We start from the raw sequence: 25,171 nt of genomic DNA, 5'->3' as shown, positions 1-25,171 counted from the left end.
CCGCCCTCTCCCTGGGCTCCTGCCCTTGGCACAGGGGCCATTCCTGGCTACCCCAGTGATCTGGGCTCCATGGGGGAGCTGGACCCTGGGGATTGATCAAGGAGTCCCATGTCCTAGTCAACTTACTACTTCGTTCATGTATCCATCCACTTGCTCATTTTTTGGCCCAGTGAATTACAAATGTGTACTGAGTGCTTACTTACAAGGCGCCAGGCAGAGGCTTCCAGACAGACATGGGGAAGAGGGACATGAAAACACAGACTGGCCTGGTGTGGTGGCTCACACCTGTGACCCCAGCCCTTTGGGAGGCTGAGCGGGAGGATCGCTTGAGCCTGGGAGGCAGAGGCTGCAAGGCTGCAGTGAGCCACAGTTGTACCACTGCACTCCAGCCTGGGGACAGAGTGAGACCCTGTCTCAGAAAAAAAAAAAAAAAAAAAAAAGGCGGGAGAGTCCCAGTGAGAAATACCGGAAATGCCCAAATCTGAGCGTCACTGTCTTAGTTCTTTTTTTTTCTTTTATCTTTATTGTTCTGGAGACAAAGCCTCACTCTGTCGCTCAGGCTGGAGCGGAGTGGTGCGATCTTGGCTCGCTGAAACCTCTGCCTCCCCAGCTCAAGTGAGCCTCAGCTTCTCGAGTAGCTGGGACTACAGGCACGCACCACCACCATGCCCAGCTAATTTTTGTATTTTTAGTAGAGATGGGGTTTCACCATGTTGCTCAGGCTGGTCTTGAGTCCCTGGGCTCAAGTGATCCTCCTGCCTTGGCCTCCCAAAGTGCTGGGATTACAGGTGTGAGCCACTGTGCCTGGCCTGATTTTTTTTTTTTTTTGAGACAGGGTCTCCCTATGTTGCCCAGGCTACACTCTCTTAGTGAAAGAGCTGCCCAGTGCCTGTGAAAGAAGGGAGGACCCCGGGGCTCAGGCTTCCTTGCTGTCAGCCTTTCCCCTTGCCAGTTCCTACCTCCCTGGTCTGCATCCCCGAGCCTGGAGATGACATTCCTCCCTCCCCGGGGCCATCTTACCCTCCTTGGAGCCCCCGCTCCATCTGCTCTGCACAGGGTACCCTCAGTCCCCCCTGGGAAATCCATCCCAGAGTCCCCCCTCGGGGAAGCCCTGGCAGCTGGCATCCCAGGCTGGGGTCCTGGAAGCCCACGGGCTGTGATGACTCTGTCTCCCTCCCTTTCCTGGAGCTCCCGGGAGGCAGGGGTTGTGGGGCTGAGCACAATGGGCTTGGTTGGGCTTGACCTGTGGCCTCGCTGTGCATTTAGCTGCCCTGAGCCCCGGTGTCTTCATCTATAAAGTGGAGATGAGCGCAGACCCTCCGCCTCAGGGTGAGGACTGCAGGGATGAGGGGCTAAAGGAAGTTAGACAGTGCTAACACACACAAGGACATCACCGATGCCAGCCACTGTGACCCTGCCTTTCCCTCCGTCGCGCTGCCTCCTACCTTCAGAGCCTGACTCGGAGGGTGACCCACGGGGAATGAGCAAAACAGTTCTCGCCTGCATGAGTAACGCGACAGGAGGAGGTCGGCTGGGAAGATCCCCTCGCTGCTGGCATCCTCAGGGGACCCATTTCTCAGCTCCAAACAGAAAAGTCAATTCCTGTGAAAGAGAAGGAAGAGAAGGCAGCAATGGTGGCCTTGACCCAGCCCTTCCCAAGGGGCCAACAGCTGCAGTGAAGGCTTTTGTGTGGACACCGCCTGGGCAGCACGAAGAGGGGCCCAGACCTGGTCGGGAGACAGCGCTTCCTCCAGGAACCAGCATAGCGGAAGGGAACGCTGGGCTGCAGCTCTGCCCTTCAGCAGAAAGTCACGGCGCCCCTCCGAGCCTGTGTTTCTGCTTCTGAGAAACAGTTACAGCAGCAGCTCCCCTGCAAGGTCCCGAGGCTTGCCTGGGGTGGAGTGTGCCTAGTGTCCAGGGAGCGCTGGCTGCGGTCTGAATGCCTGAGTCCTGGCTTCTCCTGAGAACAAGCAGACAGACCAGCAGCAGAGCCCATGCTGGGTGAACTCTGCAGGCATGGCGAGCCCAGCACTCAAAGACAGCCCCTCCTTTGTGCCGGGGGAGAGAGGAATGTCGTCCTTCCTGGTACCCGGTGCATGTCCTGTCCCCATCCTTACCCTGGCCCTGGCTGGAGGTGCCAGTTCATTCTGCATCGCCCTGAAGGCCACCCGGGCTCTCAGTGTGGAGTCCTCCCTCCCCACCTGCCCTCCAGCCTCCTCCCTCGGCCTGGGCCTCCTCAGCCTTCATCTTTGATAAAGCCCAGGGTTTTTTTGAGATGGAGTTTAGCTCTTGTTGCCCAGGCTAGAATGCAATAGTGCAATGTTGGCTCACTGCAGCCTCTGTCTCCCCGGTTCAAGCTATTCTCCTGTTTCAGCCTCCCAAGTAGCTGGGATTACAGGCGCCCACCACCACGCCTGGCTAATTTTTTGTAATTTTAGTAGAGATGGGGTTTCACCATGTTGGCCAGGCTGGTCTCGAACTCCTGAGTTCAGGTGATCCGCCCACCTCAGCCTCCCAAGGTGCTGGGATTACAGGCGTGAGCCACTGCACCTGGCCCAAGGCCCAGGGTTCTTTTCTGAGGTCCTCTAGAGCAAGTTTGCAGCCCTGCCTTTCTCCATTCAGCTGAGCTGCTCCTGTCCCATCCTCTTTTCTTATTTATCCAACACACTTTTTTTTTTTTTTTTTTTGAGACAGAGTCTTGCTCTGTCACCCAGGCTGGAGTGCAGTGGTGTGATCTCAGCTCACTGCAACCTCCACCTCCCAGGTTCAAGCAATTCTCCCACCTTAGCCTCCTGAATAGCTGGGATTACAGGTGTTTGCCACCAGGGCCAGCTAATTTTTTTTTTTTTTTTTTGTATTTTTAGTAGAAACAGGGTTTTGCTATGTTGGCCAGGCTGGTCTCAAACTCCTGACCTCAAGTGATCCACCTGCCTTGGCCTCCCAATCTGCTGGGATTACAGGCATGAGCCACCGAGCCCAGCCCATGTGCATTTGTTGAACACCTACTGTGTGCCAGGATCAAGCAAGGGACCAGAGGACACAGCACCACCCCTCCCATTCCTGTGGCAGGAAAGCCCCAGGGCAGAGTTCACTCTGTCTCTAGGGTCCACACTTAGAACCCAATACACTGTCCTGCACAGAGCAAGGGTGAGTGAGCGCTGAAGGAATAAGAGCAAGACTTCTGGGTCTCAGGAAGCCCTTGACTGCCTGCAAGCTGCCTGGGATCTGCTGAGGGAGGTGGCGTAGCATAGGGTCAAGACCTCAGGGTTTGATGCCAGTGAAGCCTGGTTTTCAGTTCCAGCTGTGTGACCTTGAGCAAGCGAATGAACCTTTCTGAGCCTGTGGGGTCACAGCAGCACCTGCCATGGAGAGCTGGTAAGGGATTACATGCATTAATACATGCAAATTGCTTTTCCTAGACAGGGCGAGTTCTCAGAATTATGTTATTGGCAAGATGTGAATATTATAATCATGCCTGTTTGGGAGGGCAGGTACGGAGGCTGAGAGAGGTGAGGCCCACAAACGAGTAGCAGAACTGTAGCCCTGTCTTCCACCCGAGTCCCAGGTCTTCTACCTGGATCTCTTTTTCTGAACTTACTACCCTTGGGAGGAGCAAACTCCAGCTCCTCCTGGGATCCTTCCCAGGAAATGAATTTAGGAGGATGGCAGTCTGGGTTTGCTCTTGGCGGTTCTGGAGCCTGGGAGGTGCTGAGTCCTGCTCCCATCCACAGCAATGCTCCATTGTACAGCATCTCCGGGCTGGCCCACCGCACACTCAGAGTGCCCGAGGGGCTGATCTCCAGGCACACAGGAGGTCTAGGATCCAGGACACTCTGAGGCTAGCCACCCCACATGGCACTGAGTGGGCTCCAAGCAGTCACTGTGGCTACTCCCAGAAAAATGAAACACCAAAGGGCAGGGCTCAGGGAGCCACCCATAGAGGCCCACGTTCTTCTTCTTCTTTCTTTCTTTTTAATTTTTTTTTTCAGATGTAGTCTTGCCCTGTCGCCCAGGCTGGAGTACAGTGGTGCAATCTCCGCTTACTGCAACCTCTGCCTCCCCGGTTCAAGCGATTCTTCTACCTCAACCTCCTGAGTAGCTGGGGTTATAGGCGCACGCCACTACGCCCAGCTAATTTTTGTATTTTAGTAGAGACGGGGTTTCACCATGTTGGCCAGGCTGGTCTTGAACTCCTAACCTCAGGTGATCCACCTGCCTTGGTCTCCCAAAATGCTGGGATTACAGGTGTGAGCCAACACGCCTGGCTGCTTCTTTTTTACATTTTATTTATTTATTTTAAAAAGAAAAAGGTTTTAATCTGTCTTTGTCAGCACGCCTCCAAGAACTCCGACTTCCTTCTTTCTTTCTTTTTTTTCTTTTTTGAGACAGGGTCTCACTGTGTTACCCAGGCGGGAGTGCAATGGCACAATCTTGGTTCACTGCAAGCTCCGCCTCCCAGACTCAAGCAATCCTCCTGCCTCAGCCTCCTGAGTAGCTGGGACCACAGGCGTGCACAACCACACCCAGGTAAGTTTTTGTTTTTTGGTAGAGACAGGGTTTCACCGTGGTGCTCAGGCTGGCCTCGAACTCCTGAGCTCAAGCGATTTGCATGCCTCGGCCTCCCAAAGTGCAGTGATTACAGGCTTGAGCCACCGCGCCCAGCCCAGGTTCTTCCTGTGAGAGGCTGGGGCCGGCCTCTCCAGGGAAAACACTTGGGATATAGACTGCTAGTGGCTTTCACAACGGGAGCACCCAGTGGGAATTCAGAGTCAGGGCCCAGACCAGGAGCTGCCTGGAGGCAGAAGAACCTCTGAACTTAAATAGAATAAACGGCCCTGGAGACCTGAAGTTCTGGGTTTCAGGCACCTTCAAGGTGCTGCCCGTAGGAGGCAGAGAAGCTGTAAGCATAGATAGCATGTTATTACTGCTATCATCGTCACTGTATCCACCCAACACTTAAATGGCACCATGTGCCAGGCCCTGTTCTCAGTACCTTACAAAAAACCACCCAGCAAGGTCCCCACTTTACAGAGGAACCTAACAAATGAACTCACTTTCCTCCCCTGGCAAACTCCTACTCATCCTTCAAAACCTTGCTAGCACATCCCTGTCCTAATTGCCTGGCAAAGTTTATTGCTCCGTCCTCTGCGTCGCTTGAGACCCCTTCTCCCGTGTTTCCTGCTCTGTGCCCCGCACTGGACTCCTTGCTCAGAATCCTGGTTTTCCGAATCTGAATCTTATTTTTTACTTATTTATGTTTTATATATATATTTTTGAGACGAAGTCTCACTCTGTGGCCTAGGCTGGAGTGCAGTGGTGCTATCTCAGCTCACTGCAACCTCTGCCTCTTGGGTTCAAGCGATTCTCTTGCCTCAGCCTCCCAAGTAGCTGGGATCACAGGCACACGCCACCAGGCCCGGCTAAGTTTTGTATTTTTAGGAGAGACAGGGTTTTGCCATGTTGGTCAGGCTGGTCTTGAACTCCCAGCCTCAGGTGATCCGCCTGCCTCGGCCTCCCAAAGTGCTGGGATTACAGGCATAAGCCACCGCGCCTGGCCCTGAGTCTGAATCTTGATGTCCACATGTATCCAGCACGGACAAAAGAGTCATGATATATTTGCCAAATGGGACAATGGAGACTGTGGGTCTGCAGCAGCACCTATATGCCCCACCCTGACAGGATCTCTTGGACTTGGGGGCTAGGCCCTGAAAGGGAAAGGCGCTTGCTGGCTCCTAAGTGGCCAGGACGTCCTCAAGGGCTGTCCTCCGAAGTAGTGTCTGGGCTGGGCTGCTGCCTCAGCCTCAGGGCTCCCCTCGGGGGAAATGGCATCTCCAGCTCATCCTTCCAGCAAGCTAGGGGTGGGGTTGCTCGGAAGGGCCCCCAGCGTCCAGGGATGACTGCAGGAGACCCAGGAGGAGAAGCCGCTGGGCCAGAAGGAGGGATTTCTTCAGAAGGCGTAGACATTCCTAGGGATGCTTTTCTTTCTCTCTTTCCCATAAGCAAATTTTATTAGATTAAGACCTTGGGGCCAGGTGCAGTGGCTCACACCTGTAATCCCAGCACTTCGGGAGGCCAAGGCAGGCGGATTGCTTGAGGTCAGGAGTCTGAGACCAGCCTAGCCAACATGGCAAAACCCCATCTCTACTAATAGTACAAATACTAGCCGGGAGTGGTGGCGGGCGCCTTTAATTCCAGCTACTCAGGAGGATGAGGCACGAGAATTACTTGAACCCAGGAGGCAGAGTTTGCAGTGAGCCGAGATTGCACCACTGCACTCCAGCCTGGGTGACAGAGTGAAATTATGTCCAAAAAAAAAAAAAACAACCCTTGGGGAGTGTGGGCTTTGAAACCTCCCAAGGCATGGCCCCACACACAGACCTCATTTGATCTTCACGACGCCACAGGCTTGGCTGGAAGGTGTCATTATTCCCCATTATTCCCACTTGAAGGCAGAGGAAATTGAGGCTTCCTAAGATGGTGACTAGTCCAGGGTCCTGGGATCAGCGGCGGCTGGTGTTCTGAGTCCAAATCCCAGACCACCTGGGTCCTGGTCTGCACTTCTGTGCACTCCTGCAGCCTTCACCCCTGCAGCAGGCCAGCCCGGGAACTTGCTAATTTCCACCACCATTTCTGGGCTCTTGGGAGAGGGTGTCCTGCTCACGATCTCCTCTCTTTCTGATTCTCAGGATTCAGAAGCAAAAAAAGGGAGCAGGGGCTGGGTCTGGGTGGTGCAGAAAGAGTTCCTTAGGGCTGCCAAAAACACAGGCTGGAGGGGTCTGCTTTTGTCCCAAAGGGAGGCAGGGTGCTCGAGGCTGGCTGCACGCCCCCTACACCCTGCCCTGCAGCCACCGGCCCGCTGCTCAGATCGGGGCCCTCCGAGGTGTCTCCTGTGAGGGAGAGCCAAATTTGAGTGCATAAGCAGAGGATGTTTTCCTTCCCAGTGGACAAAACATTTCTGGCGCTTTCGGGAGGGGACTGAACACTCTGTCCACTTTGGCACTTGCAGGATTCCTGGACGGACACAAGTGTGTTTCACATGCAACAAGATTAATTACACAACCTCCTCCGTCCTGGGCCTCGCCCGCCCCACCTCCCGCCCCACCCGCTTCCCTGGTTACCCGCCTTACTCCCGAGCAAACCTTTTGAGACGTCCATTCCAAGTGGCCTCAGGAAGTGAACACTGAGTCATGTGCCTCTTGCCACAGGTCTCCCCAGAGTGGGGAGGGGCTGAGAAACACCCTCTGACTCCAAGTGAACTCCCGTAGTCTCGCTCGGAGAAATCCCACCGACCCTGACGGGGTGGGTCTGGCCTGGACACAGTGGCCTCCACCCACAGGTTGGTTCCACTGGTGCCTGCTGGAGCTTCCCTGGTTCACTGGGATTTCCAGAGGATTGGGATCCATCCAGAAGTCCCTAGCTGAACTGGGGTCCCAGCCCTGGTCCCCTGTGACCTTCCATGGTCCAGTTAAAGAGGCTGGCATCAGCCAAAGTGAAATGAGTGGGAGGGACTGGGATGGAAGAACAGGACCTGCCAGTCCGTGCCACACCTCCCAGGCCATGCTCAAGGGGTTGGGGACAGTCTTGCTGTGGAAGATCTATCTGCTCCAAGGGGTGCCTCATTGAAAGCTGTTTGTGAAATTTCTGCCTCTCCCAGAGGATCCTGCAGTGAGCTCAGACAGAACATTCCAGAGCATTCTTAGGGTGCCTGAAGGATGTACCGAAATCGGGGTCCCAACACCACCCCAGGAAGGTGGGATGCTTCAGAAACCAGGCACCCACCCCCAGTGCACTCGAGGCAGAACAGACTCGGGCTGAACAGGAGGGATCAGGCTGCTGAGCAAAGGCCTGTGGGCCAGTGCCAGGACCCTGAACCCGCCGGGGCAAGCTGAACTCTGGCGGGAGGCAGGCTGCTAACCAGTAAGCAAGTTGTAAAAACCCATTTCAGACACAACATCTGGCAGCTGCTTCAAATAGTTCTCTGTCTGAAGTTGGAGTCACTCGCAGCCCTCCTGTAAATCAAACCATGTGCATAGAGGAGCCCTGTGCCGATCCGAGGCACCCTGGCTTGGCTGGGCCCCCGCCGAGCCCCCAGTCTCCCTGGCTCTTTAAATAGCCTGGGGCTCACATTCCATTTCCTTGTACGATGAATTCAGAGCAGGCCTGGCTGCAGAAGCTGCAGGGATGCAAGCTTCATCTGTCTATCTCAGTGAAAGACGGGGGGGAGGCGATGCTTGGCACTTGGGGCATGATGTCTTGAGCTTAGCCCCTATTTCCAGTGACTCCTGGGCAATGCCCACTCTTCGCAGGGCCCAAAACCCACTCATTGTAGCCTGTCAAGGAGAGATCAAGAGAAGAGTCCAAGTCCTCTGTCGAACAAGTTTCTGGTCCGAGCCTGGTCCTGTGGCTTCTAAGCAAGCCCTTGGTACTCATCTCTTAGAACATCAACCAATTAATTCTAGAGCAAATCTGGTCTCAGGAGACTGGCTGCAAGAGGCCAGGGCAGGAGGCAGATGGCATGTCACGAATAAGGATGGGAGTCATTGCCTGTTGGGCAGCACCCACCATCGGCCTGGTGCTGGGCTCTTTTCTACCTGCATGGTTTCATCGGTCTTCATGGCCACTCCAGGAGTGGGTACCATTATGCACTCTGCTCTGAAGGTGTGTGTGGAGGGATGCATGGTGGCTCCCCACGTCAGTGGTGTGAGGTTAAGAAGAATTTACTGGGGCCGGGCGCGGTGGCTCACGCCTGTAATCCCAGCACTTTGGGAGGCCGAGGTGGGTAGATCATGAGGTCAGGAGATCGAGACCATCCTGGCTAACACGGTGAAACCCCGTCTCTACTAAAAAATACAAAAAATTAGCCAGGCATGGTGGCAGTGCCTGTAGTCCCAGCTACTCGGGAGGCTGAGGCAGGAGAATGGCGTGAACCTGGGAGGCGGAGCTTGCAGTGAGCCGAGATAGTACCGCTGCAGTCCAGCCTGGGCGAAAAAGTGAGACTCTGTCTCAAAAAAAAAAAAAAAAAAAAAAGAATTTACCAAGACAATTGTAGGTAAAGAAAGGCAAATTTATTAGAGAAAATATGGCAATATGTTGCAAGGTTGCAATGGGCAGATCAGCAAGAGAGGAGCTGATTGCAATGAGACAAATGAGACAAAGGCTTGCTGGGATTTTACAGGATGGTGCTTGTGCCATGTGCTGAAGACGGCTTTGTGTAGTACTTAAATGCCAAGGTTGCAGTGAGCTAACCTGTATTTTCCTATCAGTTGAGGGTCTGGTGATAGCTGGGCACAGGAAGATTGAGAGTTATTTGCGCAGGAGGGCGCTGTGTCCTGGACCATGAAGAAAGACAGATTTACAGCTTATCTGCTTTCTCATTTTCCTTCCCCTTGGTCCCGCCAGCCTGACTCCTTTTCCCTAATTAGGACCCCACAGGTATGTCTTGTCCTAATCCTGAAAACTGTGAAGGTGACCTTATTTGGAGAAAGGGTTTTAGCAGATGTCATTGATTTAAGGATCTTGAGATGAGATCATCCCAGATTATCTGGGTGGGCCCTAAATCCAGTGACAAGTGTTCTTACAAGACAGACAGAGGCACAGAGGGGAGGAGGCCATGAGAAGATAGAGGCAGAGATTGGAGCCATGCAGCCACAAGCCACAGGCCATACAGTCTAAAGCCGCCAGAAACTGGAAGAGACCAGGACGGATCTTCTTTTTTCTTTTTTTTTTTTTCTTTTTTTTTTTTTTTGAGACGGAGTCTCGCTCTGTCGCCCAGGCTAGAGTGCAGTGGCCGGATCTCAGCTCACTGCAAGCTCCGCCTCCTGGGTTCACGCCATTCTCCGGCCTCAGCCTCCCGAGTAGCTGGGACTACAGGCGCCCGCCACCTCGCCCGGCTACTTTTTTGTATTTCTTAGTAGAGACGGGGTTTCACCGTGTTAGCCAGGATGGTCTCGATCTCCTGACCTCGTGATCCACCCGTCTCGGCCTCCCAAAGTGCTGGGATTACAGGCTTGAGCCACCGCGCCCGGCCTTTTTTCTTTTTTAATCACGTTTATTATTATTATTTTGAGACACAATCTCACTCTGTTGCCCAGGCTGAGATGCACTGGCACAATCTCAGCTCACTGAAACCTCTGCCTCCCAGGTTCAAGTGATTCTTGTGCCTCAGCCTCCCGAGTGGCTGGGATTACACCAGTGTGTGTGCGCACACCACCACACTCAGCTAATTTTTTGTATTTTTAGTTAAGTTTTTGTATTTTTAATAGAGACGAGGTTTTGCCATGTTGGCCAGGCTGGTCTCGAGCTCCCGGCCTCAAGTGGTCCACCCAGCTCGGCCTCCCAAAGTGCTGGGATTACAGATGTGAGCCACTGTGCCCGGCCATAGGCCAGATCTCCTGCTAGAACTTTTGGAGGGAGTGCAGCCCTGCCCACACCTTGATTTTGGACTTCTGGCCTCCATAGTGGGGAGAGAATAAACGTGCATTGTTTTAAGTCACCCAGTGTGTGGTACTTGGTTATAGCAGCCCCAGGAAATGAATAGAGTTTGGAAACTAGGGATCAGAGGAGCCGCACGAGGCCACAGAGCTCTTAACCACCCAACTCTGCTAGCCCTGGTGACCAGACTGGTTTTTAGAAAACCGGATCTGATAAACTGAGGCCCCTGGGCCCAGGCGATTTCCCTGCAAGGCGTACTCTAGGAAAGGGTCATTCATGGACTAGGCGACTTCAGTGAGTTTAGGAGCATACACAAGGGTCTCTGGGTGCCCTGGGGATGGAGGAGTAATTATGCTAGCTATTTTTATTGATTACTTCCTGTGACCAGTGACCAGCGTTCTAAGCACTTTACATACATGGCTCGCTTAATTCTCACAACCCTAAGAAGAGGAAATGTTCTCCCATTTGATGAAATAAGGAAACGAAGACACAGGGAAGTCACGGGGGAGGGGCCAGGGAGCAGCTCCTTAAAAAGCCAATTGGCAGTGAAAGACGCCAGACCCAGAGGGTCACCTATTGTTTGATACCATTGATAAGAAATGTCCAGAATAGGCAAATCGAGACAGAAAGTAGATTAGTGGTTGCCAGGGGCTGGGGGAGCGGAATGAGGAATGGCTGCCTAATGGGTGTGAGGTACCCATTGGGGGTGATGATAATGTTTTGAACTAGATAGAGGTGACAGTTGCGCAACATTGCGAATGTACTACACGCCACACTGATGTGCGCACTTCAAAACAGTGAATTTGATAGTATGTGAATTTCACCTTAATTACAAATCAAAGGGTGAGATAGGAATACCCTGGGCTCAGGCCCTGATGTGCCCAGCCCTAAGCATATGGGTCTCAATGGCCCTGCTGGGAGGAAAGTACTGTTCCCATTTCACAGATGGAGACGCCAAGGCTCCAGGCTTTCAAGTCAGCATCCTGGGCAGGAAGGAGGAAGCCGGGCGTCAGTCCTGAAGCCAGGCCCCTTCTCCCCAGTCACTCAGTCTCCACACATGGCCAGCCTGGAAGGTGGGGTTCCTTTTCCACTGGAGTTGATTCCACCTGTAGGCATCAGAAACCCTGGCGGCCCCACTTTGCTTAACAGAAATCATTGGCAAAGCTGAACATCTTGCGAAAAGTAGGGCCCAGGATTAAAATGTTTGCTTCTTAGGCTGTAAAGCGAGAGGAAGACATACTCCGAGAGGCACATACGTGGGTTGACGAGGCCCTTGTCCCTACACGCTGTGCTGAGGTTGTGGGAAATACCCCTGAGCAGTTCCCGTGGGGATGGCCCTGCTGGAAGGGTCTTGTGTGGGCCGTGGCTTGTAGACCCGAATGTTGTCTCCAAGCTCCTGGTTCAGCTTTCCAGAGTCTAATTTCCTTGGGGAAACTGAGGCTAAAGGCTAGAGCTCAAGGTTTCCCTACCTGGACTCCAGTATTTCTCCCTTGGATCTACTTTGTTCATTCCTAAGACGAGCACTTTTGTGCCTGGGTGAGAAGTTTTTGTGCCTGGCATTGATGCATTGATCTGTAGCTCTCGGAGTGCCTGTGCTCTGAGACACAGAGCAGAGAGAGCTGGGAGGGCCACTCGAACAGAATCTTCTATACCCGTGGTCTCCAAGCGTCTGTGGGTCTCAGCCCCTGGCAGGACCCTGAAGGACCATGAGGATACAGCAGAGAGGTCTGCATAGGTGCAGCTCTGCATGCAACTCTGCATGGATGCAACGCTGCACGTAACGCTGGGACCCCAGAAACCTTCAGAGCAATGTTATCTGATTCATCTATGGGTGTTCAAAGATGCCTATTCTCAGGCCCATCCTACTGCATATCAAGCTTACCAGGATTTTGCTTCCCCCCCACCCCCCCGCCCAGGTTCCCCCGGGTGATTCAGATGCAGGGAGCATCTGTGAACTTCAGGGTGAAATCCCCAATTAGGTCCTGGTACTCACATGCATTTGTAAGACACATCCTTGGGGACAGCTCCAAGGTTCACCTCCAAACGCCACCAGGAAAGGGAGCTGGAGGAGACCTTTGCCTCTCCTGCCTATAAAGCAGACCCAGTAGAGGCTGCGATTGGGGTGGGGTGGGAAGACAACCCTGCACAAGGTCAGTGCCACCTCTGTCTAGCTAGCTGCCTCAGCCTGAGCTTTCCCACGGAGCATATTCCTCTACCCAGGAAAATCATTATCAGCCCGGCAGCAACAACAGCAGCTGTTCTCTGGCCCAGGAAGAAAGGTTCCAGAGAAGAGTTCGTTTTCTCTTTTCTTACCAGAAAAAAAAAAAAAAATCAGAACCCAGGAGAGAACACCACGGTCTGAGTGCACCAGGGAGATGGTCAGCCCGAGTCCTGCCTGCCAGCAGCTGAATCCTGAGAAACCCGAGGAGAGCCATGAGCGGCTTCCTCTGCGTTTGCTGGGCCAGGACATCATTTGTTGACTCTAGAGCCCAGTCCCTAGCTCACGATTTCCTCCCTGGTTGCCATGGCCCCGTACAGAAAACACAGCAAACTCCTGGCCCTGGGCAGCTCATTTATTTCAAATATTCCTTGCAGCTGGAATCCAACCATGTTTGGGTGTCTGGACTGGAGCATGAACTAATTGCTCTGTCTTCGGCCCCCTCCCCAGCTCCCCCGGCATAGTTTATGGTTCAGTAAATTCCACATTCCTCATCTCGTTGAGGAGTGGAGAAGGCGGGAGGGAAGCTGCGTGCTGAAGGGTGGGGACGGGAGGACTCTTCCCATCTATGGCCAAGCCCTGAGAGTCTGCTACCTGCTTGAAGGCAGGGGATTAATTACAACCACATGGGCCAAGTCTGCACAGATGGTTTTATTAATCCCACTCCCTTCGGCACAAAACGCTGCTCCCCGAGAAGTCTCCTGGCAGCACGAGGGCCCTGATTTTCCCTGTGCCTCCCCCGCCCCCAGTGCCTGACCCCAACCCCACTCCTCCCCTGCCGCCCCCTTCAAAGGAAGCGGAGTTCCAACTGCAACCCAGACATGAACTCCAACCTGAAAATCATTTTAGACCACCCTTTCCTCCAACCGCATCTGGGAAACGCATCTAGGGGTCCCTCTTCCCAATACCTACCTTGACCTTTGGAGACTTTACCTGGGAAGAAAGATCATTATCAGGAAGTTGGTTTAGGAATGTCTGGTCCATTCTTTTTTTGGAGGGGACAGAGTCTCACTGTGTCGCTCAGGCTGGAGTGCAGTGGTGTGATCTCGGCTCACTGGAGCCTCCGCCTCCCGGGTTCATGCCATTTTCCTGCCTTAGCCTCCTGAGCAGCTGGGACTACAGGCACGCGCCACCACGCCCGGCTAATTTTTGTATTTTTAGTAGAGACGGGGTTTCACCATGTTGGCCAGGATGGTCTCCATCTCTTGACCTCATGATCCGCCCGCCTTGGCCTCCCAAAAGTGCTGGGATTACAGGCATGAGCCACCATGCCCAAACATCTGGTCCATTCTTAAAGACAAAGTCGCAACCCAGAAACTGCCATTTTCCAGAAATGCAGGAGCTTTTAAAGCATTCGTTTGCACACTTGCTAAGACACCAGGTCCTGTTCAGAGAGCCTCATCTTACCCTTGCTATCTTCCTGTGAGACAGGTACTACACTATAGTGCTACAACACTACAGTGACTGCTGTTTTCCAGAGGCTCATCCAAGGCCACAAAGCCAGTTATTTGAATCCAGGTCTGACTCAGGAGCTCATACGCTCCTCATTGGGCCAACCCACCGACACCATGGAATAATTTCCCTCTACCCAGCAACTTTGCAAAACAGCTGACACTGTCACAAATAGTGGTGTCCAAACTCTCTTAGGCACGGTCACCTAGGGAGTTCAGGAAATGCATATTCCTGGGCCTGGCCCTAGAAGTGTTGACTTGGTACATCTCAGGTGGGACCCTGGAATCTGCATTTTCTCAATCCCCTCCCAGATGCTGCTGATGTGTGTGGTCTGAAGACAGCTGGTCAGGAGGCTCTTAGAGAAAGGAACATGGGTCTTTGGGCCCAGGAATCTTAGGCCCTCAGGTCAGGCACTTTTCACGGCACTATCAGGACCCAGCACGCCTTGAGAATGAAGCGTCCCCACCGCAAGCTGAATGTGCTTTTGCTAATTCTTTGGAAACTAGCCGTGACATGGGATCACATCTTAGTAAATTTATTGACTGTCATTTTATCAGCCATTGATCCCCTAAATAAGCCAGAGTTTCCTGTCCTTTCTGTTGGGGGCTCTGCCCACGTGGCTAGCAAAACAAGTTCACTCTGCAACTGTTCAGCAAACCTCACCGTGCACTCGGCCTCAGGGGACACAAAGATGAATGAAGGACCTGCTCCTTCCCCTAGACCCTAGACTCTGAGGACGCCCACAATGGCTCACACTCTGCTCCTAAAAAGCCCTCAGTCAACTCAAGTTCTACAGCCCCACAAACCAACCTGCTGTGCCCACGAAGGCACAGAATCACTTTCTGTTAGGCTCAGCAAGTTTCCGCAGCTTGGGCTGCCAAGCTGAGGAACTTCTGAAATGGGGATGAGGCTGTTCTGGGGTCCTATCTCCAGGACTCTCCTCCTCCTTCTCTGGGGCTTCACCTGGCATCTCACCCTCTGCCAAGGGGTGGTAGGGAGTCGGCCCATCATCTGCTGAAAACTGTGGGCCGTGGAGCTGGCTGGACCCAGGAGGGGTCAGCCGTGTCTCTTCCCCTCCCCCGAGGCACAAACAAGGAACTCAAAAATGGTTTGATATTTTAACAAACGTTCCTTTATTAGGTTACTGACTATTATCAACCATCATAAAATAGAACGGGAGTTTCAAAACTGTACAAGCCACAAGGCTCTGGGCTGGTAGGAAAGAAGGGTGGGGTCGAGGGTCCCAGGGCGTCAGGGGGTGGGAGATGCAGAGAGAGCTAGAGGGTCACCCAGCATCCGTGGGGACGGCTGAGTCAAGGCCATAAGCTGGTATCTGTACAAGGGAAACATTCACCAGAATGTGACCCACCTGAAACAGGAGGGAGGAAAATCTTTGAAAGTCTTACAGATAAGGTCCCCTGCCCCGGAAAAAAACCCAAAAACCTCAAAATAATAAGGGGGTAATGTACATTTCTCACCCAGTCTTGGCACCAATTTTGTGCTTTAAAAAATATACTCCACTGGAAGATTTACTTAAAAAAAGGTACTCTACAGCAGCTGTTTAAAACATAATTCTTACAGACAAATATATATATATGTATGTATATATATTAAACATTTTAAACAAATAAAGTCATCTATTGTACCTGTGCAGAAATGAACCAAAGTTAGACTCTTAAGAGAGTTAACTTCAAGCTCAAAGAAATGGCAAAGGCGGTGGCAGGTGCTGGGGTATGCAACGTGGAGGGGTTGCCAGGGACAGAGCACCCCTCTCTTGCTGGCAGCCGAGCCACCCCTCTTGAGGCTCTGAGAGGGGTTGGGATGAACTGGGGCTGTTTCCCTGGGCCCGGAGCCCCAGCTGGGGTGCTGAGCAGAGACCCATGCTGGCTTCTGTGAGGCTTGACTCTGCCCCTAGCTTCTCAGGGAATGGAGACCCACTCGCCCTCCCTTCTTAGTTCCGGGGGTCCTCTGGCACACTCAGAGCTTCTGAGGATGTACTTGGGAAAACTCAGCTAGAAAAGCAAAAGCAAAATCAAACTCACACCAAAAGACCCACAGAAGACTAAAGAAATGCAACCATGTGCAAGGATGCCTGAGCCCAAGAGTTAACTGGCTACCTGGAGACCCAGGGGAATTGCTGCAGCCCCTCCAGATGGGCCCCCGAAGACACCCAGACTGCACGTGAGGCTCTTCCTCCCTGAAGGGCCCGCTAGGGAACTTGGAGCAGAGCCCTCTGGAAACTGCAGGGCAAGGGACCCAAAGACACACTTGTGCCTGGGCACGTGTGCACATGTGCCCAGGGAGGGCGGGCAAGGCATACACATCCCAGGGAGGGCACAGGTGGGAGGAAAGTAACAGAACAGCCAGAGAGAGGGGACTGAAACAAGGTTTCCTTTCTAGATGGAATAAATAAATGGCTTTTGTTATTGTTAAAAGAATAAATACAGGGTATGGGGCACCAACAGCCGGGAGGGATGCTGGGTGCTTATTTGCCTGCGGACGGTCCTTGGTTTCTGCTTTGGTGTCCATGGTGAGTTTCTGACGTCCTGAGCTTTATCTGTCATGGCATGGCCCTACTGGGCTGGGCACCCATGGCGGGGCACCAGCCCTTGTCTAAGCACCTCTTAGTACCCCTGGTATCTGCTCTCAGAGCTGTGGCACCACCTGCCACCCCCACCACCCTGGGACCCCAGGTGGCTGCAGCCTTCTCCCAGAGATGTGGGGAGCACCCATCCCACCCCGAGAGCAGATTGGAGCTCAACATAGGGCTTTCGTAGGAGTTTATTCTCTGTGTCTTTTCTCAAAGAGGGGTTGTATATGGACGGCATGCAGGGACGCTGCCTTCTGCTGATGTCGGGAAGGGGGAAAGAGGAGCCTGTGTTGGAATCGGTCCTTGTCCCATGGAGGCAGCCACGGAGGATGAGGGAAGACCAGGGACCTCTGTCCATGGCTGTGGATGCCGGTCCAAGGCGCAGGGTATGGCGGCCCCAGCGGCGGGTGGCTCAGTGAGGTGGCACCAGGTGGCTGTCGTGCTGGCGGTCCGATGGCGAACATCACTGGTAGAGGAGGTAGGCCTTGAGGGAAGCCGGCAGCGGCAGCGTGTGGATCTCCCCCAGGCGCTCCTTCCCCAGGGCCAGGCGCACCGAGCGGCGGCACAAATCCATGAGCGGCAGCGGCTCGGCTAGGGAGACAGAGAAACTGCAGGTCAGCGCAGCTTGGGTGGGTGTTCAGCAAACAACGCTAACCATGGCAGCAATATTATCACTGATTAGTATTCATTCAAATCAGTAAAGAAACAATTAAAAATGTAATGCTTTGATTTTCATTTTAAATTTAGCATGTGAATAGCTACCAACAGGAGCCCACCCTGGGCTGGGCACCTGGGCAAGCCCTCTGCTAACACTCATTTAATCCTCCCAGTGGTTTCTTATGAATGGCTTAATAGTCACAGACACCATTACCTTCATCCCCATTTTGCAGATGAGGAAACTGAGGGACACAGTCTAAATGACTTGCCAGGGGTCGCCCTGCTGGCAGGAGATGGAGCTAGGTTTCGAACCCAGGCCATCCCTGCTCTTCCCCACTGGTGACTCTGCCTGTCCAGGCCAGCAGCTGCCGTTGGAGCCTGTGGGTCGGAGCACATGGGAGCCAGCTCTTCCCGGCACACAGCCCCAGCACTGGACCCCACGCAGGCTTCAGGAAGGGAATCATTTTCTGTTACCAGCTGCTCTCAGATACTGTTCTCACCTCTATTTTAAAGCTGAAGACCAGCTGGGCATGGTAGCTCATGCCTGCAATCCCAGCACTTTGGGAGGCCGAGGTGGGTGGATCACTTGAGGCCAGGAGTTCGAGACCAGCCTGGCCAATATGGTGAAGCCCCGTCTCTACTGAAAATACAAAAATTAGCTGGGCGTGGTGGTATGCGCCTGTAACCCCAGCTACTCAGGAGGCTGAGACAGGAGAATCGCTTGAACCTGGAGGCGGAGGTTGCAGTGGGCTGAGATCGCACCACTGCACTCTAAACTGGGTGACAGAGCGAGACTCTGTCCAAAAAAAGAAAAAAGAACTGAGGACACACAGGCACAGAGAGGACACCCAGTGTGCCAAGGGTTAAGAGCTGGGATCTGAATCCAGGCAGCCTGGGCCCAGTGTCCATGCCCTTAGCCACTAACCGTGCTGCAAATGAAGACATGGCAAACCCTGTGTTGAATCACACGTGACAGGCCTGGCTGGCCCCATGGACTGAAGGCATCATTTCTGTGCCACACGGAGCCAGAGAAACCCCGGGGTCTGTGTTTCTGTCTGACAGTGAGGCCGAGGGTCCAGGCCAAGCTCAGGCCTCAGGAACTGGAAATGCCAGCCCAGCTTCAGCTGATCCCCCAGAGCTGCCTCGGCCTTCTCCCCACAATTGCCCCAGGCACATGGGGCCCTCTCACAGCCAGGGGAACTTGGGCAGAGCTGCCTAAAGCCCCAGGGTTACAGAGCGCTTGCAGCTGCAGCCTCCTGGGCACCTCCGTCCTGCGTTCCCAGGGCGCCCAGCCTTGCCTTCCTACAAAGGAGGCTGTGTTCATTCAGCTGCACCTCAGATGAGCCGTCAGCTTCAGATCTCGGGAGTCTGAAACTCATGCCTTCCAAGGTTCCTGAGCTCGCAAGCCTGCGCGGCCCTGCTCACTGGCTTCGCCAGAGCAGACTCCTCTCTGCTCTCTTTCCTGAAACCAGGTACGAGTAAGCACACCTGGACCTTCACGGGACCGCCCATGCTGTTCTGCAGATGGAAAGCCCTGAAACCAATGGATCTGAGGCTTCATCCAGGGTCTCCCCTTGACTTTGAGACTCCTTTGTGAGCAAAATAAAGTCAGCCCCCAAAACTAAAAGAACCCACAAAACTCCATCCTACCAGTAAAAAGTGGATTAAAGTTCTTCAGTATTCACCAATGTGTCTCAAAAATATGAAAATCAATTACTGAAGACCGAACACTATGGGTGGGGCATGGCAGAATGGAGAGAGGCTGCCTATGGGCACAGGCTTTCTTTCTGGGGTGATGAAAATGTTCTAAAATTATTTCCCAGGTCTCACCACACGAGAGGCCACTGAACTGGATACTTTAATGGGTGAATTGTACGGTATGTGATTTATAGCTCAGTAAAGCTGTTACAAAATAAAAGAATGAAGCTTAGGCTTGATAATGCATTTACTAAACCCCAAGCTTTAAAAGAAGAGGGACCAGGTCAGGCACAGCGGCTCAGACCTGTAATCCCAGCACTTTGGGAGGCGAAGGACGAAAGACTGCTTGAGCCCAGGAGTTTGAGACCAGCCTGAACAACATAGGGAGACCTCATCGCTACAGAAAATAAAAATGAGCCAGGACTTGGGAGACTGAGGCGAGAGGATCAGTTGAGCCCAGAAGGTCAAGGCTACAGTAAGCTTCGATCGCGCCACTGTATTCCAGCCTGGGCAACAGAGACCTTGTCTCAAAAATGAAAAGAGGCCAGGTGTGGTCGCTCACGCCTGTAATCCCAGCACTTTGGGAGGCCAAGGTGAGCGGATTACCTGAGGTCAGGAGTTTGAGACCAGCCTGGCCAACATAGTGAAACCTCGTCTCTACCAAAATTAGTATATAAAAATGAGCAAGGCATGGTGGCCTGGGCCTGTAATCCCAGCTACTCGGGAGGCTGAGGCAGGAGAATTGCTTGAACCTGGGAGGTAGAGGTTGCAGTGACCCGAGATCATACCACTGCACTCCAGTCTGGGTGACAGAGCAAGACTCCGTCTCAGAAAAACCACCACCACCACCACCACCACCACCACCACCAACACCAACAAAAATCCAAACTGAAAAAATAAACAAACAAACAAAAGAAGAGGGACCACTGCTCTTCATCCTCCATGGACGGTCACAGCCACAGCTGCTGACAAGGAACTGAAACGTTCAGTGTTTTTAATGGAGAATTTTGAAAGGGGCCTTTCGTGGCCAGCTTAGGATGATTAAGAGGAGCTCTGCTTGGAGATGAAAGGAGGAACGAAATAACCTCAGGTCCTTTAAGGTCCAGGAGCCCACAGATCCCTTGTGGATGGGGCGGGACTGGGTTCCCCCACCCAGCGGTTCACAGGGTTGGGTTTCTCTCGGGTGAAGCACCAGCCTGGTGACTCCAGACCCTGACCTGGAGCAGATCCCTCCGTCTGCCTGGACTTGTTTCCTCATCTGTAAGACATGGAATCCAGACCAGATTCTCCCCAAAGCCCCATGCAGCCAAGATTCTGAAGGCCAGAAGTGCTTATCGCAGCCCTCGGCCTGGCCTGGCTTGGCGGTGGGGAGTGCGTCTTCCCATAGAGAAGTGGGGAATTTGGAGGTGTGTTCTCTTCTCTGCTTGGACGCACGCCTGCATCTGGCCTTCATCGGGGCCAAGGGGCCTGGGCTGCCCTGAGCCCCCTCCTGGGAGGATGTGGCTCACCCCCACTGGAAGGTGGAGGGGTTCTCCGTGGTGGCTGGAAGGCACCTGAGAAAGCTTCAAGAGTCACTGAATGTGGCCCAAGAGCTCTGCCAGGCTGCAGCAGTGAGGGCTGAAAGGGAGTTCTGTCGCTACCCTCTTGGTGTAATGGGTTTCGAATCAACCTATTTAAATGAATGAGCACCTAAGCTTCCCGGGGATGGGCATAGCAGCCAGAGGCCCCAGGCCACAGGACAGGTGCCCACCCCCTTGGTGTTTCTAGGACGGGTGCGGTGGCTCATGCCTGTAATCCCAGCACTTTGGGAGGCCGAGGTGGGCAATCACCTAAGGTCAGGAGTTTGAGACTAGCCTGGCCAACGTGGCAAAACCTCATCTCTACTAAAAATACAAAAATTAGCCGGGTATGGTGGTACAAGGCTGTAGTCCCAGCTACTTGGGAGTTTGAGGTAGGAGGATTGCTTGAACCTGGGAGGCGCAGGTTGCAGTGAGCTGAGATCGCGCCACTGCACTACAGCCTGGGCGACAGAATGAGACTCCATCTCCAAAAAAAGAAAAGAAAAAAAAAAGTTTCTAAACTGCAGAGGCCCCGAACCCCCAGCTCCATCCAGCACCTTGAGTGGCTGACACTGCAGCCCCAGCCCCAGTCATGGCTTGTGGGGTACCAGTCGTGTGCCTGGCGGGGACTGTGACCCCAACCTACAGATGGGGAAATGGGCTTGGAGAGGTGAGAGTTAGGGGTCCAAGGTCTGAGAGCCATGGACTCCAAAGGGATGAGGCCCTCCAGCTGGCGCAATCCATCCCCTGTGAATGCAGCTGTGTGGGGTGGAGGACTTGCCACAGCCTGGCCATCTCTGGATCCTACTGAATAAACCAGTTAGGGACAGGTCATGGGATCCACCAAGATGGGCTACAGAAGCGACAGTGAATGGCTGCAGTGATGCGTTATGAGCTGAAAATAGGACCAGAGTCACCCAGGCATCCTGTGAATGGGTCTATTCTCTGGGGCCTCAAGTACATAAACAGGTCACGCCTCCTTGATCTTGCAGGAGGAAACTGATGGCGCATAGGGCCCGGTCTGACTGCTTTCCAAAGGCTGGGCAGAGACCAAGAATGCACGGCCACAGAAACAGACGTGGGCTTCGTGCCGTGAAAAAATGCCCAGCCCCCATTCCAGCTGGTCACTACCAGGACCAGGGAGTTCTCCCCAACCTCCACACTCTTGACTGGGGGCTGCCAGCTTTGCACCCAGCTCCAGCCACAAACCCAGGTGCCTGCTGAAATCCACCGAGGGGGTGGGCACCTGTCCTGTGGCCTGGGGCCTCTGGCTGCTATGCCCATCCTCGGGAAGCTTAGGCGCTCATTCATTTAAATAGTTTCTTTGAATGAGAGAGTGCAATGCTGAAAGAGCAGCAAAGAAATCAGGAAGTCAATCAGGAGCTATTTCTGGGAGCAGAAGGCTGAGGAACTGGAAGAGACGGTGCACCAGCTTCCACATTTCTGTGAGAAACGGCTACCTGGTGGCCAACGTGAACATGCACAGCCCCAGAGCCCACGACTGTCTCGCCGTTCCCTGAGAGATTTCAACCCAATTCAAGCATCAAGAGTGTGGCGCTGTGCCCAGTTCATGGGCTGAATGAATGAGCTGCGGAACGGTGAGGTCAAAGAAAAACGCTCCGTATCAGAGAATGCCCCGGCTTCTGCATTGTCCTCACTGAGGGCTGTCATGGCTCCTGGGGCTGGCCCTGCAAGCAGCTTGTGGGGACCATGCTCCAGGACATGGATCCTAGAATGTCACGGGTGGGGTGGCCGTCATAGATTGTGTGTGTGTTTTCCTCTACACTAAGCAGTTCTTACAAAAGAGCACAGCCAAACACAACGTGGAGCCTTTGTCCTTGTCAACTGGGGAAGGACGCCTGAGATTCATCTAGGTGATCAGACACCCTCAGTCCCCTATCCCCCCTGACCTCTGACAGCCTGTGGTCCTCATATGACCAGACCTTCTGGAGGCCGTGGGGAATAGGGTCTGGAACGACCCCTCCCCAACATGGAAGGAAGGGAGGGAGGGAGGGCGGGCGCGCAGGCCGGCAGGCCAGCCAGCCCTGGTGGCGGGGGTATCAGTCTCCTGAGGAGTAGCTCCCCACAGAGCCCGGCTGGAGTGGAGGGCAGGAAGGAGGCACCCGGGAGGAGGCGCTGATCTTGAGGAGACGAGCTGACCTTCCCTGAACCTTCAACCACGACAAACCACAGCAAACCCATGTGGGAGCCATTAAAGAAAATTCGAAAATGCGGAACTGCACGGAAGATGCCTCCTCAGTGGGAGTCTTCAAAGCAGTGCGGGTGGAGCCAGAGAACCCGCGAGGTCAGGGGCTCTCCCTGGACTGCTGCCAGCCTGCTGCTTGCAAACAGGCCTTTCCACATCTACAGGGAGGGTGGCGGGCAGGCCTGGGGACAGGCCAGGCCCTGTGTCTCCCCACTTAGCAATGGCCATCTCCACTCCTGCCCCCCAGGAAACAGAAGGAGGATGACACAGCAGCCTCTCTGGCTGCATCCTCAGCACAACAAGGCCTTGTGCCTCAAGCCTTGAGGAGGAATCAGAGCATGGGGCCTGTGGCCCCAGCTGGCTGGGCAGTGGGGAGACCGCACGGGGAAACGTCAAGAACTCAGTGCCCCTGCTTCTGCCCGGCCATGGCCTCAGTGTGGAAGCAGGGACTCTGCTGTGGGGGGCGGGGTCTGCCTGGCATGCAGGAAAGAGGCCACAGGGGGCAGTGGGCTGGGAGATCCCCGGGCAGGCACACACGCAGGGTAACTGCCTGAGCGGCCCTGCAAACAGCTGCCCCTCGCTAACATCGAACCCAGGTGTGGCAGGGACACTGATGACTCTCCACATGTCCCAGGGAGTTGGAACTACCTCCACCTCCAAGACAGAGACAGCAAAGCCCCAGACCTCGCCCAGGGTGGCAGCTCTGAAACCGCCTATATGCAGACAACTCCCCCACTGACCGCTTTCCAAGACTGGGCTCACAAGGCCCCCTGGATGTGTCGAAGAAGCGTCTCAAATGTAACATCTCCTCCTCCTTCGGGCCTTCCCATCTCGGGTCAGCAGCCCCCACCTTCCAACTGCTCAACCCAAACACCTCGAGTCACCTTGGTGCTTCCCTTTCTCGTCACATCAAGTCCATGGATGAGCCCATTCCAAAGAGTCCCGGAACTGGGCGGCCCTGCCCCACCTCCGCGGCTTCCATCCTGGCCCAAGCACCCATCACCTCTTACCAGGACAAGCCTGGCTCCTCCCTGGCCTGGCCTCTCAGAGGCCACTCTTGCCCCTGCCGTCCATTTCTATAAAGCAGCCAGAATGATACTTTTTTTCTTTTTTTCCCCAGAGATGGGGTCTTGCTCTGTTGCCCAGGCTGGAGTGCAGTGGTGCAATCTTGGCTCACTGCAACCTCCACCTCCTGGGTTCAAGCAATTCTCCTGCCTCAGCCTCCCGAGTAGCTGGGATTACAGGCATCCACTACCACACCCGGCTAATTTTTGCATTTTTAGTAGAAACGGGGTTTCACCATGTTGGCAGGCTGCTCTCAAACTACTGACCTCGTGATCCACCTGCCTCGGCCTCCCAAACTGCTGGGATTACAGGTGTGAACCACCAGGCCCAGCCGCAGAAAGACACTTCTAAAACACAAGATGCTGCCTCAATAAGCGCCCGGAGGTGTTGGGTTAAGCGGGTTGAGGCTGGCAGCGCTAACTCCCGCACCTCCCGCTATCGCCACACTGCAGCGGAGCTGTGACAGTGCCCCACCCTCCAACGTTTTGCTCAGTGTCCCAAGAACGACCACATCTATCTTCCAATCTGGAGCCTCTAAAGTCAACTGACCACGTGGCCCAGGGCCCGTTCATGTCTGAGCAGGACTTGCTGGGCATCTGATTCTGGTGGAGAGGAAAAAACATCCTCATCATTGACTAATAGTGCCCTGCTGTGATGCTCTGAGTGGCCATCCAGATTCCAGTTCACAGATGCGGTTCCCAAATACTGATTCCCAATCTTGTATCCCCTGCTCACCCAACACCTTTAGGATTTTCCAAACAAGGAAACTTACGAACGCATCCAACCTTCCGTCTCACGCAGAGCTAACTAAGCGGGAAATCACCTATTCACAGGACACGCGTCTGCACCTCCAGGAGTGGGTGGGCGGAACTCTCTGTTCAAATAGGCTCCAGTGCCCTCCCGGCCACTCCGGGGGTCTGTGTACTGTATTGGAGCTGGGATATATAACCATGAAGCTGTGCAAACCCAGAGCTCATGACAGTATCGGGGGCATTTCCTGAAAGACACAGGGCTGGAAATCTTCATGGATCCCCCACGGTCTCAGTGGCCAGGCAACAAGAGCAGGCCTGGCAGTCTCCTCATCTGTCTGTCTGCAAAGAATGAACATTAACCTCCCTGGCTCCGTGACCACCCCTTGGCTGGGAGGAGGGAGGCAGGGCTGAGGGCCAGGGCTCCTCAAGATCCTAGGTCCTCGGCAGGGCTCCCAATCCACACCCATCCCAGCTTGAGGCAAATTGGCTGTGGATGTGGTGCCACTCATTTCTGACATCTGGGGAGACAAACACAGAACTCAC

The 25,171-nt window shown here is 54.0% G+C and overlaps 1 protein-coding gene and 1 pseudogene across 3 annotated transcripts in view; both read right to left on the bottom strand.

Annotated features, from left to right (window-relative positions):
* Positions 1–15,207: 15,207 nt before the first annotated feature.
* On the bottom strand, positions 15,208–17,098 carry LOC103878191 (annotated as a pseudogene). Its single transcript, XR_638241.1, has one exon. The product of XR_638241.1 is annotated as an uncharacterized LOC103878191 (transcript).
* Positions 16,865–25,171, bottom strand: part of SPSB1 (splA/ryanodine receptor domain and SOCS box containing 1) — a 75,687-nt gene continuing 67,380 nt past the window's right edge. For both annotated transcript variants that reach the window (XM_009188522.4, XM_009188477.4), the window contains exon 3: positions 16,865–17,282. In XM_009188522.4, the coding sequence (XP_009186786.1) occupies positions 17,155–17,282 (128 nt within the window). In that variant the 3' untranslated portion in view covers positions 16,865–17,154. The remainder of the gene's footprint in view (positions 17,283–25,171) is intronic.

Source organism: Papio anubis, chromosome 1 (assembly GCF_008728515.1).
Source record: "Papio anubis isolate 15944 chromosome 1, Panubis1.0, whole genome shotgun sequence".
NCBI lineage: Eukaryota > Metazoa > Chordata > Mammalia > Primates > Cercopithecidae > Papio > Papio anubis.
The sequence above is the reverse complement of the archived record's forward strand: the minus strand, read 5'-3'. Positions and strand labels throughout refer to the sequence as shown.